This window comes from Equus caballus, chromosome 11, assembly GCF_041296265.1.
Source record: "Equus caballus isolate H_3958 breed thoroughbred chromosome 11, TB-T2T, whole genome shotgun sequence".
NCBI lineage: Eukaryota > Metazoa > Chordata > Mammalia > Perissodactyla > Equidae > Equus > Equus caballus.
Genome location: NC_091694.1, coordinates 516,552 through 532,721, shown reverse-complemented (window position 1 = coordinate 532,721; position 16,170 = coordinate 516,552). Strand labels below are relative to the sequence as shown.

At 49.8% G+C, this 16,170-nt stretch overlaps 1 protein-coding gene across 1 annotated transcript; it reads left to right on the top strand.

Moving 5' to 3' along the window:
* Positions 1-5,630: 5,630 nt before the first annotated feature.
* Positions 5,631-14,344, top strand: FN3KRP (fructosamine 3 kinase related protein). Its single transcript, XM_001490260.5, has 6 exons — positions 5,631-5,864; positions 9,482-9,633; positions 10,012-10,103; positions 11,115-11,197; positions 12,700-12,822; positions 13,108-14,344. Exons 1-6 carry the CDS (start codon positions 5,715-5,717, stop codon positions 13,444-13,446), a joined length of 939 nt encoding a protein of 312 aa, XP_001490310.2. The 5' UTR covers positions 5,631-5,714; the 3' UTR covers positions 13,447-14,344.
* Positions 14,345-16,170: the final 1,826 nt, after the last annotated feature.

Genomic DNA, 16,170 nt, shown 5'->3' with positions numbered 1-16,170 from the left:
CTGAAGAGTTAAATTGATAGGATGAAAATTATTTCATTCAAATGAAAATCGAAAAAATAATTTATAAACTGTTCATTGAGGTCAGGAATTAAATCAGCTGGATAAAATTCACTCTTGAAAATAATTTCTCCACAAAACCTTAATTAGTGGTGGCATAGTTCTAGTGAAAACTTCTGTGCTCATGGCACAGAGTTAAAGTGGTCAATGGGGCTGGCCTGGTGGTGTAGTGGTTAAGTTCCCAAGCTCTGCTTCAGCAACCCAGGTTCACAGGTTTGGATCCCAGACAGGAACCTAGCTCTGATCATCAGGCCATGCTGTGGCAGCATCCCACATAAAATAGAAGAAGATTGGCACAGATGTTAGCTCAGCGACAATCTTCCTCACACACAAAAAATAAGTCAGTAAAAGTTAAAAAAATTAAATTAAAAAATAAAGTGGTCAAGACCCCAAGAAAGACAGCACATCCACAGGCGAGCAGCCTGCGTGCTAGGGTGCCACCTTCCACAGGGGTTGTGAATCACGTGCCCTTTGGCCTTTGGAATACTTTTTAATTCTCCCCACTGTCCTCTGAAGTGTCAGTTAGTTCATCTACTACTGTTTGTAGATTTTCATCTGCTCAATTTTGCTTTCTAAAATGGTGAAATGTAGGCCAGCCCCGGTGGCATAGTGGTTAAGTTCGGCCTGCTCTGCTTCGGTGGCCCTGGGTTGGTTTCCGGGTATGGACCTACGCCTCTCATCTGTCAGTGGTCATGCTCTGGCGGCGGCTCAAATACGAAAAGAGGAAGATTGGCAGCAGATGTTAGCTCAGGGTGAGTCTTCTGCAGCAAAATAAATAAATGAATAATAAATAATAAATAAAAGGGTAAAATGCCATATACATGTGGAAAAGTACATGAAAACACATGTACCATTTAATAAGTAATTATAAAGTGAACACAAATTATCAATCACCCCCTAGGTCAAGAAGTACAGTGTGGCCAGCGCACGAGAACCCTCGCAAATGCCTCCCCAATATGATACCCTCCCTCCTGCGTGACAGCAACTGTTCTCTTGGGGCTGGTTCCCCCAGAAGCAGGCAAGGGACAAATGCAAATATCTTACATGGGAGATCTGAACCCGCAAACCCCGGGCTGCCGAAGCGGAGTGCATCGTGAACTTAACCACTATGCCACTGGGCCAGCCCCTGGTCTGTGGTTTTTACTCCCTTCTTTCTTGCCTTCTTTGGGATTAGTTTTTTTCTTTTAATAGAAAAATTATAAACTCTCTATTTTTAGTCCTTATGCTAGAAATTACAATATGCATATTTAATTTATCAAAGACTAAAGATAATCATTACCTTTACCCTTCTCTTGAACAACACAAAGACTTTAGAACAATTTACCCCTTTAAATTAAAATGCAAAAAATAATTATTAAAAAATTGTCTCTTTTCAAAAAATCAAATAAGATGTTGTTTTGTACAATCAATTTTGTTAGATTTTCTCACCACTTTCTTTGCTCTTTGCTCCTTCTTGCACTTCAGCTTTAAAACCTGCAGTCACTTTCCTTTTGGCTGAAAACAGCCTTTATTCTTTCCTGTAGGAGGGTCTGCTGGTAGAAAAAAGTGTCACTAGAAATAAAGGCAAATTGTTCTCAGTCTGAAAAGTGTCTTTATTTCATTTTCATCCTTGAAAACATATTTTCCCTGGGTGGTCATAGTCTATCATTGCACTGTCTTTTGGCTTCCAGCATTCATGTTGGGAGACCAGATGTCAGTCTGTCCAAGGTACTCAGACTTTCTTGATAGCTACATTAGAGATTTCTTGTTTCCTTGGTGTTCTGCAATTTCACCATTATATTTCTAGATGTGAACTTCTTTTAATTTATCCAGCTTGGGATTTTGGGGGGACCTTGGATCTGAGGGTTGGCATATTTCATCAGTTCTAGAAAATTCTCAGCCATTTTCTGTTTATGTATGGCCTCGGCCCTAAAAACCTAGTTAAATGTCTATTAGACCTCACTATTCTCCATGTCTCTTAATCTCACCTATCATTTCCCTTTTTGTCCCTTTGTGCCACATTCTGCATAATTTCTCTGACATCTTCCAGTTCACTAATTCTCTCATCCATGCCTGATCTCTTAAACCTGTCCACTAGGCTTTTAAATTTTAATTATGATGTTTTTAATTTCTAAAAGCTCTTTTTAGTTCTTTATAGAATCTGCTTAGTCACTTTTTATAGTTTCTTCTTCCCTGTAGATATTTTCAAGCTTGGCTTTTCTCTCTTTAGACGGAGTAGGCATAGTTTATCCCATTATGTGCATCTGATAAAGCCAACACCTGCATTTATCCACTGTCTGTTATGCAGACATTCGTGGCATCTTGCTTCCTTGTATGCTCGGTCTATTATTGGTCCACTTGGGCTCCCAAAACAGAATTCCACAGACTGAGCGCTTCAACGACAGAAATTTATTTTCTCTCAGTGCTGGAGGCTGGAAGTCCGAGGTCACAGTGCCGGCATGGCTGATTCCTGGTGAGAGCTCTCTTCCTGGTTTGCAGATGGCTGCCTTGCCGTGTCCTCACACGGCCTTTCCTTGCTGTGTGCTCCAGGAGAGAGAGAGGGCAGTCTGGTGTCTCTTCTTATGAGGACACAAACATTCAGTCTGTAACACTTAGTCCCTTTTGACTGTGTGATGCTCATTGTTCTCAAGAAATAATTGTCATTGTCCTGTGTTGTCTGGGAGGAAGACATGGTCCTCAGGGGAGGTTTTGTGTTTGCATCTCCCAATACTGGGGGGGTTCCATTCCCTATCTGCTTTAAAATTATCGACTTGAGTGTTTTGGATAATCAAGTGATGTGAATTTGGGCTGCAAATCCATGCAAGAGCAGACTCCAGAGTGGTTCCTATTCGTATTTACTTGTAGTTCATCCTTCTTTTGAGAGTGTAACCCTGTGGGGTCCCAGATTTAGGGGAAGATGTTCTCCAAATACACACCCACTTTGGCCTAGCCCTAAGCTCTTACTTAGGTCCCACCCCCTTCCCTAAAGAAGGAACTCTGTTCCTTGGCTTCAGCAGGCGTCCGTGAGGCAAAAGCAGTTTTTGACCTCTGCTTACTACTACTCTGGGTTCTCATCACCTAGAATTTGGGCTAATGTTCCTTGCTATTTTGTCATCTCTTCAATGCTTTTAAAATGTATTTAAACTATTTCAGTCATCATTTCTAGTAGCTTTTGAAGCTGGGTACCTGAGGGTTACTGTAAATATTCAATAAGATTACCTTTTGATCTTGTTATGAAAAGAAGTTAATCTTGTCAGTTTGCTATTTTTCCTGTTTAACCTGAGGCAGTATAACTCAAGGATCACATGGATTTATGAAGTTGTTTTACAGAAAAAATAGAATGCCTTCAAGGATCACTAGATAACCAGCTCCCAGCTGCCCAGAAGTCAGATTGCCCAAGAGTCTTATCAGGAAAGAAAGAAACTGGGATTACCCCTTTGTTTCTGCGAAACTCCTTCTGCCACACCCCTTAGCTCTATAATCCTCCCTGCTCTCTTCTCTTGTTAAGGCAGATTTGAGAGCACCTAAGCTCCCGCCTTCTCATTTTGGCCAATTCGAATAAAGCCTTCTCCATCTCCAAGCACCGATGTCTCAGTGTTTGGCTTACTGCACATCGGGCACACGAATTTGAGATTAAGAGGTTCCGTTTTACCTTCAGCAGGAAGGTTGGTCCAAACAATCTGCAGATAGAACTTTCCTCATCTGCTCTTATTCCTTAAATCTTCAACCTTCAAGGCTGCAATTATCATTCATTCATTGTTTCAGCACATTCTTATTGAATGCCCACCCCAGGACTGGCATTGTGCATCCTGCTAAGCATTGGGAAACAATGGGAATCTGACAGTCAATTTTGTGTGTTGACTTGGCTGGGGCATGGTGCCCAGATATTTGGTCTGACAAGAGATTTTCACATATTGAGGTATAGGGTAGCTATTCTGGTTTAACACTCATTCATCTTGAACTAAAAAATCTGACTTATGGTCTTTGAAACATACATTGTACATCTGCTTTAACTATTAAAGTAAAGACTGCATTAAACGTTATCTCAAAGTAAAAGAATGCACTCTTTTATTTTTAATTTTTTTTCTTTTGAGGAAGATTAGCCCTGAGCTAACATCTGTGCCCATCTCCCTCTATTTTATATGTGGGATGCCTGTCACAGCCTGGCTTGATAAGCGGTATGTAGGTCTGCATCCGGGATCGAACTGGTGAACCCTGGGCTGCCAAAGCGGAGCACTCTAGCTTAACCAGTATGCTACTGGGCTGGCCCCAAATGCATTCTTTTAAGACAAGAATGCATACTTCCCTTCCTATGCACACCAGTACCAGTAATGCTCGTGTTAGTACTCCTGAAGATAAGTTCCCTTTCCCGGACGTCAGGTTCATGGTGACCTGCAGATTTGCAACTGAACAGCTGTCTGAAACTTTGATGAATATGTATCCTAGGCATGTTTAAGGTAAGTCCTCTTTTCTAAAAAGGTGTAAGACTGTACTCCTTACTGCTGTAAGACCTCGCTTCCCTGGAATGCTTTCTTCCTTTCTGGAAGAGGCCTTCCCGGGTTGTGATCCTTATTCTGGCTCAAGTAAAACTCACGTTATCTTTCTTACCTATAGAATGATGACTGGCTATTTTGTGTCTACAGGTCAAACATTACTCTGGATGTTTCCGTGAAGGTGTTTTTAGATGAGATTAACATTGGAATCGGTGGACTTTGAGTAGAGCCTCCGTGGTGTGGGTGCACCTCATCCACCCAGCTGGGAGCCCGACTAGATCAAACACTGACCTCCCCAAGGGAGAGGGACTTCTGCCCGCAGAACGCTCCCCCTGGGCCCCACCTGCCCCGCAGGTCTTGGTCTTGCAGCTGAACAACTGTGAGAGCTGGTTCCTTTAAATAAATTTCTCTCCCTACAGACATCCTGTTGGTCCAGTTTCTCTGGACAACCCGACCAAGACGGGGCAAAGCAGACTTTATTCTGCCCTCAAGTCTCTAATGTCCAGTCGTGGGGAGAATTAGCATTGGATAATCGTGTGCAAAACAAAAAGAGTAAGATAGCCCCCCAGAGGTGTTGCAGGAGACGCCCAGGTTGGGGAAAGCCCCTGTGAGGTGACCCTCTGGCTGACCTCGGACTGAAGGACATGACAGAGACCTGGCAAACGGGACAAGGGCAGAGGGGGCAGAGGGGGGCCCGCTGGAGCAGCCTCTGTGCCCAGAGAAGGGCAGGCCAGTGGGCAGGGGCAGGCTCAGCGTCAGGGCCAGGGAAGAGCCGAGTCAGGGCAAGGTCAGGCCACGGCAAGGGCCACACAAGGTCAAGGGCAGGTCAAAGGCAACGTCATGAGCACAGCCAGGACGAGCACAATCCGCGAAGGACCGCCAGGGCCTCAAGGCCCGGGGCCGCGGTGCCCCGCCCCAACCATGACGTCGTCCGGCCCCTCGCCCAATCCCCGCGCGTCCCCGAGACTCGGTCCCACCCCTCTCCCAATCCTGCAGGCTAAGCCCCGCCCGTCTCCCAGTCCCGGCGCGCCTCCGTGGCTCGGTCCCGCCCCCTCCCGCCCCTCATCCAATCCCCACGCGTCTCCGTGGCCCGGTCCCACCCCCTGCCGCCCCTCACCCAATCCCCGCGCGTTCCCGCGCCGTCGCAGCGTCTCTGTGCTGCCCGAGGCGGGCTGCGGCCTGGACATGGCTAACATGGAGGCGCTGCTGAAGCGGGAGCTGGGCTGCGGCTCCGTCAAGGCCACGGGTCACTCCGGAGGCGGGTGCATTAGCCAGGGCCAGAGTTACGACACGGACAGAGGACGAGTGTTTGTGAAAGTGAACCCCAAGGCGGAGGTCAGGGCCGCCGTGAGCGGGGGGGGGGGGGGGGAGAGGGGACTCGGGGGCGGGGTCAGAGGTCCTGGGTCCTGGTCGGGGTCCAGGTCGGGGTCTGGGGCCCGAGGTCCAGGGTCCAGGTCCTGGCCCGGGTCCGTGTCGGAGTTGGAGTCCGGGGTCTGGGTCGATGGTCCGAGGTCCGAGGTCCAGGGTCCGCGAGCCTCCCGAGTGCAGCGGGGATCGTGCACTGTGGACGGTGATGCTGTGCACGCTGTCCCCGTGATTGGTGTGGCCGCTACTTTGGGAAAATCCGTTGTTTATGGCGAGTTTTGAAGAGGGGCGTGTAGGAGAAGCCCTTGTCCTGGGATCCTTGTGAACCTGCAGACATCGCACCCTGTCTGAGTGATGGGACACACGGTAGCCCCGGCAGGTCCGCTCAGGCTGCTGTCACTGTCCCTAGACTCGGGCGTAGCAAACGTTTATTTCCCAGGTCTGGAGGCTGGAAGCCAAGATCGGGGCGCAGCGGGTTCGGGGTCTGGTGAGCCCGTCCGGGACGCAGAGGCGCTTCTCCCCGCGTCCTCGGGAATACCGTCGTGGGCTCCACCCCAGGGCCCCACCGCCTAACGCCGTCACGTCGGAGTTAGGCTTCAACATGGGAATTTTGGGGGACACGACATTCAGTCCGATGCAGCGCCCTCTGCGTCCGTTTGTACGTGGAGTCTGCTCCGGGGCCCGCGGAGGGTCGGGGGCTCACTGCCGAAGGGTGCTCGGTCTGCTTGTTGCGGGCCCTTCTTTGTCCAGTTTGGGTGGGTTCACTCCAGGACTGTCGGCTTGAAGGCCCAGGCTGGCGGCGCAGGCAGCGCGGGGCTGGGCGCTGCCTTGTTTCCACGGGGCTGAGGGTGCTCACCCCAGAACCTAGTCCTACGGGTCACACACCCTGGCCGTGCTCTTCTCCTTCCTTAGAAATCATCCTGGCAGCTATTTTAATTTTCTTTGCAGAAATGTGTCCCACCTTCCACGATGTGGGATGATCTCTTTCTGAAGCGCTGCTGTTCTCTCAAGACCAACCTTCTCCTCTTTGTTCTGCAGAGATCAGCTGCGTGTGGTCCTGTACATCCCTTTTAGAGGCATCTGCCAACTGTTCGTCCTCGAAGTTACCCTTAGGTCGATTGCCCCCAGGCAGTGCCAGTGTAGTGGTGTGTCCTTCCTGACTTCCTGCGGCAGGGCGTCTGTGGGTTTTTCCTCTTTTGCGGCGTGCATCCTTTTTATGTCTGTATTTCCACCTTCACTGGCATTTGTAATAATTCACAACTTGGTTTTGATTACAGGGGAAGCAAGTATTTTCCATGATTAAAATGGAACCACTTAGGGATGCTTTTTAAGCTTTGTTCTGCTGCTGCTATTTCTTCGGGTTCTTACTCACTTTTTATTTTGTGGTTAAAGGCCATTTTCTTTTCGCTGATCTTCCTTAGGTGAGTTCCTTCTAGCCCTTTGGTAATAGTTCCAAACATGTTGTTTCTAGCATGCTTTGGAATATGTGTGAGTTATGCAGATGTGCTGGCCGTGGCGTCTGCCTTTGCTGGCTGTTTGGAAAAGGGACTCTGTTCTACCTTCCTCCAGACTTCTAAGAGAAGACTACCTTGTTTCTCTTTCTGTCTTCCTTCTCACCCCTGCTGGAGTTGACCTGGTCTGGGTTGTTTTCCTCTTGATTATTCTTATCTGCACTTTGCACACTGTGTCATACTCCGCCCCTCAGTTCTAGATCTTTGGGAGCACGATGCTGACTTTACCTGGTGGCAGTGTTCCTAGGGTTAGTCGGACGCTCAGGACCATGTAGCAGTGGGTATTTCTTCGAGAAGCCTTGGCTTCTGGCTGGGTTCACAGATCCTCCTTTGCGTCTCCCTGCATTTTTTAAAAGTTCTGTCCCTTGCTTTACTCTCACAAATGGTGCTCTCGTACGGAGTGTGGCCAGGGCCCAGTTATTTTCCCTTTATCTTCTAAAGAGAATGCTCTGAAAATTCTCCTTAAGACAGTTTTGTTCTTTGTCCTCTGTGATTTTGGCTCTCCATATAATAATAATAATTTAGATAATAATATTTATAAAAGTGTTTAGAATAGACGATGTACGTGTTAGCTGCTGACTCTGTTAATCATGACAGCAAAACTATGAAATTGGTAGTTATTAACCTCATTTTACAGATGAGGAAACTGAGGCACAGAGAGCTTAAGTAACTTGCCCGAGGTCACAGAGTTAGTAACTATAAGAATAAGTCCATGGCGGCACTGTTTGTGGTAGCGCCAAACTGGAAGCCCAGCTGTCCATCAGCAGGAGCTGGATGAGCACATTCTGGAATATTCACACGGCAGAGCTCTCTCTCTACAGCTGTGAGAATAAACAATGACTGTTAATGCACCGACGTGATGGAGAAGCCAGGCCATCTGCCCCTGTGCCTAGAATGACAAAGCAGACAGGACAGGTCTGCGCTGTGGGGGTGGGGGTGGCTGGGGAAGAGAAGAGCCTCTGGGCGGGAGTGTCCAGTCTCTGGATCGGGCAGCAGTTGCACAGTGTGCTGACTCTGTGAGAACTAGACTTGGGTGTTTCCGAGTTTGCATTTTTCTGCATGTGCTTCTGTAGCATCTTTACTTGAAGAAAAGGAAAAGGATACTTCAAAGGGGAGGAATTATCTCATCTGGGAAGTCAGGGAAGATTTCTCTGAGAACTCAAAACCAATGTTAGTTGAAATCTGAAGCGTGGCAAGGAAGGAGCTGACTTAGTAAAAGATGGGGCATAGTGTTCCAAGCAGAGGTGACATTGCTTGGGGGGCTTCCAGGCTGGAGGAGGCAGGGGTCTTTGAGGAACTGAAAGAAAGCTGTGATCCAGGAGCATGGGTCGGGGGGTGTGCATGCAAGTTAGGGGCGGAGCCCGTGGGGGGGCCCAGATGAGGGTAGGGAGGTGGGGCTGTCAGGCAGGAAGCAGGCAGGGTTGGTAGCTGGGGTGTGTTCAGGGTGGGGTCCACTTTCTCTAGGGGTCACTGCAGTGGGGACAGGGTTGGTAGCTGGGGTGTGTTCAGGGTGGGGTCTGCCTTCTCTGGTGGTCACCGCAGTGGGGGCAGGGAGGCCAGGTGGAGGATGGTTGCGGCAGTCAGGAAACAAGGACTTCTGGGCAGGATGGAAATGGGGTGAGAAGAGATGGTTTTCAGTGCTACGAAGGAGATGCCATAGAACCCTGTCGTCCATTCAGGCGAAAAAGAGACTCCAGGTTCCTGGCACGTGTGGATGGAGGGCCACCTGCACCCGAGGGGCCAGGTGGGCAGGGTTGTGGTTGAGGTGCTGTGTGAGGATGACCCACGTTCACAGTCCAGCTCTGTGCCAGGCGCTTAGTGGGGTGCTAGTTAGGAGCCTCTACTTTCCTCCCTGTGGAGCGACTTCGGATTCGGTGACAGCATCGAGATGGGGTCCAGCACCAGAAAGTGCAGCCTCGAACGTACCCTCTCCGCCACCGAAAATCCAACCAGCCGTCCGTGTCAGGACAGCTTGGTTTGAGACTGCGGCGCTTGAGAATACGCGGCCCCACAGCACATCCGCAGGCGGACTCTTGCTCTCCCTCCTCTCCCGGCTCCTCTGTCGTTTTTCTACAGGCCAAGAGGATGTTTGAAGGGGAGATGGCAAGTCTGACGGCCATCCTGAAAACAGGCACAGTGAAAGTGCCCAGACCCATCAAGGTTCTCGATGCGCCCGGAGGCGGCAGCATGCTGGTGATGGAGCACCTGGACATGTCCCATCTCAGCAGGTGTGTTGGCGTCTTCCCTCTGGTTGGCTTTGTTTTTCCTCTGAGTGGTTCCTTCATACCTGGAGCTTGTATGTGGGGGTATAATTTTGAGGCATGTGCTATGAGGAACCCATGACCCCACGCCTGAGGGGTTCTGCAGCCAAAGGCAAACAGGAAAGGACTCTCTCAAGGTGAGGTGCTGGCAAGGACCTGGCTGCAAGCTCAGAGGCGGCTGGGAAGGGCTGTCAAATGATCAGGGCCCTTCATCTCCCCCTTGCTTCACCAAAATAGAGTTTGTATCCTCAGATGTTTGACCTGCTCTGTGTGGCCTGTGGCTTTTCAGATAGGTGTCTGTCTGCATTTGCGTCACGCATTTAGTTGCTGCCTTTGGTTTCACAGTCATGCTGCAAAGCTTGGAGCCCAGCTAGCAGATCTACACCTAGATAACAAGAAGCTTGGAGAGACGCTCCGGAAGGAGGCCAGCACAGTGGGTATGGGGCTGTGTGGGCCCCAAGGGACCCTCGAATGGAGGACATTTGGCCAGTATGGGTGCGTGGGTGTGGTTGTGCCACGGCTGTGTGAGGATCAGACCTGTGTTGATGCCAGGGAGGAATGTCGACCCCACGCTGCGTGCTTGTAGAGCGCATACAGTGGGTGCAGTTAGCGTCCTGTCCTGCAGAGGCATTTGAAAGACAGGAAATATTTCCTGGACTCGAAGCCTCATCACATTTGGTTCCTTTTACCTCTCCTCTCCAGAAGAAAGCCTATCAAAGTTTCTCTGGCATTCTATACAGTGCCTTTTCCCCTAAGGAAAGTGAGACGTGAGGCTCAAACTGACAGCCTCACACTTGACCCTTTGGAGCTTAATGTGGCGTTAGCATTGAGGTGTCCTCCAGTAGTTCCTTCCTTTGACCTCTGATAAGCCCTGCGCAGCCCATAGGATGACTCTGCCAGGCAGAGTAGCTGACACACCAGAAACATGACCAAGAACCTACTGTGCCCAACAGGTCGGGCAGACTCCTGTCCTGTGAGAATCTGCTGTGCTGGACAGACAGCCTGTCCCTTCCAAGTCACATGTGGCTTAGTCCTGCAGGACTTGCTTTGACTTTGGGAGCTGCAAATGATGAGACCATTTCAAAGCGCAGCTGTGTGTCTTTCACGAATGGCAAACGCTAAGCTGGCCATGGAAGGCCTTCCTTTTCTGATGGGTCATGGGGTGGATTTTTCCTCCTTTTTTGTACACAACATTGTCGCTCCTCTGAGCATCCTCTGGTGCCTCTCCTGGGAAGTAGTGGGCATCCTGGATTGTTAAGTGTGACAGGTCAGGCTCTGTTCCTGGGTCCTGAGAGTTGGCGGAGACCATGGCCCTCATTTGTCTCTGGAGGAGAACAGGGTAAAGAAGCGTGCACTGAGGTTAGGCCTCCAAGCTGCTCTGAGCTCCAGCAGCAGGCCTGAGCGGGCAAGGGACTAGGCATCCTTCTTGTTTTCTTTTTGCTTGCAAGGGAAAGGAGGCGGGCAGGTGGAACGGCCCTTCGTGGACCAGTTCGGGTTTGATGTGGTGACGTGCTGTGGATACCTCCCCCAGGTGAGCAACATTTTGCCTCCATTTCCCAATCAGGTCAACTCTTTAGAAACAGCTCGGGAAAACACACCCTCTCCCTTTTTTGGTGAAATGTGGTAAAAGTCCTCCCTTTTTTCTTTGCTAATTTTTAAGAGGTTGTCCCACCTCACATGCTGGGTAAGCTCAGAGAAACAGAGAAGGACCAGCAAGTTAGGATGCTGGATTTCAAGGTGGATGAAAATCAGAAATTTAGAGGCTGGCCCTGTGGCCAAGTGGTTAAGTTTGTGGCCCCGCTCCAGTGGCACAGAGTTTCGCCCAGTTCAGATCCTGGGCGCAGACCTAGCATCGCTCATCAAGCCATGCTGAGGCCGCGTTCTACATAGCAGAACTAGAAAGACCTACAACTAGAATATACAACTATGTACTGGGGGGCTTTGGGGAGAGGAAGGAAGAAAAAAAATTAGAAAGTTACAACATGTCTAATTCTACATAGTCAGCTCTCAAAGGTAGCATAAGAAAAGGTTGTAACTCTAGATTTATGGTGTTAAGGTTGGTCCCCCGGGAATTTCATTCTGGGGAGTTCTGCTTGATGCCCAGCAAAGACAGAGTGGGTTGGATGGTGGCTGTGTTCTCAGGAAAGGCAGGTGGCTTCTGAGAAGGAATACTGAGGAATCTGGAAAGCTGGCAGGGATTTCCTGGGAGCAGAGGGTGTGGCAGACACAATTCAGATTTTGAAATGTTGTAGGAGGTGGTCCAGGAACCTGCTTGGTTAGCGAGTGGCTGAGGGCTGGGGCTCCCTGGTCCTGGCTGCTCCATGCTGTGCCGGGGGGGCTTCAGCTGGCCCTCTCCTTCTTCTCCTGCCTGTAACTCACTGTGTGTGTTGCATGTATACGTACATTTGTGGATGCACACATGAAGGTGTGTGAGGGTGCCTATGTGTGAGATTACGTGTGTTTGTGCATGATATTATGTCATTTGGTGTCACATACGGCCCACTGTGCTGCTCTGCTTTTGTGAATGTCTGTCTTGCTTCCTTCCTGGGTGGTCAGCACCTCTGGCCTGGACATCCTCTCTCAGAGGTGTTTTTGAATGGGGCTCTGCATGGCTTCTCATGTTATCACTCTCTGCAGAGGGCAGGGCTGGCTGCTCAGGAGAAACTGAAGAGGGGTCCTCCGTGCCCAGGTGGATGGTCAGAAATGAGCCCCAGGGGTCAGGGAAGGCCAGCAGCTCTGGCCTCTGTGCTCCCCTGTGAGTATAGATTGAAAGAAAACGTCCCAGAGCTCTTCAGAGTGGACCTTGCTGCTCCTCAGTGGCAAGGGCCCCCTTGTTTCCCACTGCTCCTGGAACAGGATCTAAGGTCCCAGCATATCCGAGAGGCCCCATGCTGCCTGGTCAGCGCCCACTCCTTCACACCCATCCCTGTAGTAGCACCTCTAATGACCAGTCCTTTCCACTTTAGGGTACCTCCTTCAGGTACCCCATTTTCCTCTGAGCTCTGTTTTCTCCCTTCTCTGTGGCCCGTGCAGGTGAATGACTGGCAGAAGGACTGGGTTGAATTCTATGCCCAGCAGCGCATTCAGCCCCAGATGGACATGGTGGAGAAGGGGTCTGGGGACAGGGAGGCCCGTGAGCTCTGGTCTGCTCTGCAGGTGAGTGGAACCCCACGCGCCCTGTGCCCACCATGCCCTGTAGGCCTGACTGAGGGGGGTGCCAAGGCAGGTGCGGCCACCTGTGGGTCTGGGTCTGGACAGGCAGCAGGTGGGGCCAGCCCGTAGGGCGGCTGTTGGTGTCTCTCCACCGTGTGTGAGCTGTGCGTGTCCGCATGCATCTGTGTGCCACCTTCTGCTCAGGCTTGTGGACCACACTTAGAAAAGCATCTGCATCCCTCCCGCATGTATTGGTCACCTCGCTGAGGCTGCATTTCCTCCCTGCAGCTGAAGATCCCTGACATGTTCCGTGATCTGGACATCGTCCCAGCCCTCCTGCACGGGGACCTCTGGGCAGGAAACGTAGCAGAGGATTCCTCTGGGCCCATCATTTTTGATCCTGCTTCTTTCTATGGCCACTCGGAGTATGAGCTGGCCATAGCGGGCATGTTTGGGGGCTTCAGTGGCTCCTTCTACTCTGCGTACCACAGCAAAATCCCCAAGGCTCCAGGGTTTGATAAGCGCCTTCGGCTGTATCAGCTCTTTCACTATTTAAACCACTGGAATCATTTCGGATCAGGGTATAGAGGGTCCTCCCTCAGCATCATGAGGAATCTCACCAAATGAGCTTGCAATTCTCTGGAGGGAGGCCTCTGTGGGGAGTGTGTGGGGCCTCAAGTTCAGGAGCACCAGATCCTAAGCAGGTGCCTGTCCCGCTCCCTCTGGTTCCTCCACAGCCCTCTCCATCAGGGGTTCTTCCTCATTTCTTCATATACTTGCAGTAGCTTCAGACCAACTCTCCAAGCCTTGTAAAGTATGTAATATCTCAGAAGAAAGGTTTTGTCATCCTAAAGTTGTACGCCTTGTTAGACTTCCTAGCTGGATAAAACCGCACTCGAAATGTGTGAACGGAAGCACCTGCGGAGCGTGGGCTGCGTCGAACCATGCCGCTGCCGAAAGGTGGGGATGGGGAGTGGCCTGTGCACTGGGCCCTTCCCACCAGCCCCACGGTCTCAGCTCCAGGAGAGGTGCTGATGTTTGGGTCTAGACATGTGACCGTCTTACTAGGAGCATCTTACAATGACCAGGTCCAAAATCAGGCACATTCCCTGTCCTTTCTGTGTTACCTCTGGACCCTGCCACGGGCTGAGCAGGTCTGGAAACTGATTCTGGGAGTGACCAAATGGCTAGCCTCTGGAGCTGTTGAATTGCTCCTGTCAGCCCCCGTCTCGTCTGCCGTCTGCCAAGGCTTGGCAAGTTGTCATTCCTTTGCATCACACGAAACCAGCGCTGAGCCAGCCATTCCCTTTCCTCCAGTCTTGCAGCGATGAGAAATGTTCATGAATGGCATTGATGCTAATAAACCCTTTTGCATAAAAATTTGAATAAACTCTGGTTACAGTGATGCACGAGACTGTATATTTCACTCATTTAAATCATAATTCAATGTTTATCTTAGCTGTTTGCCAAGAAACCTTTGTAATATATTGTGACAATAAATGAGTACAACTGTTGTTTCTTAAAAGAGCAATTTTTTTCTTGACTTTGTTCGTAAGCACAGAGCTTCAAACTAAGGGCAGTGTAGCCTGAGGACTTTCTAACATCTGCCTCGGGTGCAGTTTAACTGCTGTTCTCAGTCACCTGCGAGATTTGGGAAACAGTAAAGGGAGGTTGAAAGTAACTGTCAAATTGCATTTCGGGGAAGAAGCCAGTTGGTGGCCACCTCCTGGGTCCAACTTTGGGCTCGGGGCACATCAGTATCAGAGACGACACCAGTGGTCTCACGAGGAGTTCAAGGGGACTGATTCATTTTTTCTCTTGTCTGCTTTTTGTTTCTCTATTACACATCAGGGCACCTCAGTGGGGCTCAGAAGCAGAACTGATGCTTTCATTTTTATTTATTTATTTTTTTCATTTTCTGACATCATTTATTTATTTATTTTATTGAGGTCATATTGGTTTATAACATTGTGTAATTTCAAGTGTACCTTATTACATATCAGTTTCTGTATAGACTGCATCATACTTACCACCAATAGTCTAGTTTTTATCTGTCACCATACATATGTGCCCTTTTACCCCTTTCACCCACCGCCCACCCCCTTCCCCTCTGATAACCACTAATCTGTCCCGTTTGTCCATGTGTTTGTTTACCTTCCACATGAGTGAAATCATATGGCGGTTTGTCTTTCTCTGGTTAATTTTGCTTAACATAATATCCTTCAGGTCCTTCCATATTGTTGCAAATGGGACAATTTTGTCTTTCTTTATGGTATTCCATTGTGTGTATATTCCACATCTTCATCCATTAGAACTGGTCCCTTCAGAGTTCTGGTTCTGTGGGAAGGGAGAGAGGACTGTGACTGTTAAGAGCGTGTGGTTGTGGGAGTTTCAGACATGGTGATACCTGGACTACTGTTTGCCAAGATTTTAGCCTATTTACCCCCTGGGGAAACTGGTAACTGTCTCTGAGGGAAGGATGCCATGAGCCAGCTTCATTCCGATGTGTGGATGCTGCCCTGTTCCCCTGTGTTGGTAACAGACTGGTTTCCAGGATGGTTTTGGTTTCCGCGGTGGTGGACCTGAGGTCTTCCAAGAGATAACTGTTCTGCAGCTGACACCTTTTGGGAGGTGCTGCCCAGGGCTCCTTCTCTTCAGTGGTTAAAGTGGGAGCAGAAAGGTCAGAGGGTAGAGGCTGGATAGAACGTGTATTTGTTCAGTTCAAGAATGTTAACAGAAGGCTCTCCATCTCATGTTCCCAAATTCGCATGAACCATCAAGTAGATGAGTGCCCCGAGCAGAACCACAAGTCATTGGCAAGGGGAAGGGTGCTTTCTGGCTCCCGGTGGTGTCGCTCGCAGGTCCCCGCTGGGTTTGGTGGTTGCTGGTCACTGGAGCAGGTGACAGGATGCTGGGCTGCCCGACAAGGAGGATGGGCTGGACCCCCTCTTGAGAGAGTCCTCTTGGGTGCTGTGCCAGGTACAGGGAATGGCTGATTCTGCCCCACAACGTCCCCCTCTGGGGCCTGAACATCACTTCTATGTCAGCATAGCGGTACTGGGGATGAGAGCTGAGGCCTGAGCTTTCCCAAACTGTATCCGGGAAAACGCTTCAGTCCTCCAGTGGGAGAAGTGTTACCACATGCATCTCAGGGAGGCCGTGGGCGAGGGAGTAGCCAAGGTGGAGACGTGGGGAAAGCTTGGCAGGCACTGAGCTGATCGACAGTGGTCACAGTGCTGCAGGGCTTTCTGGCTTTCTAAGCTTTGCAGTTTATAGCAAATATGTATGTATGGTACCTAATTTTGTATTTATAATTTTATATATATATATATATTTTTTTTATGGATAAAG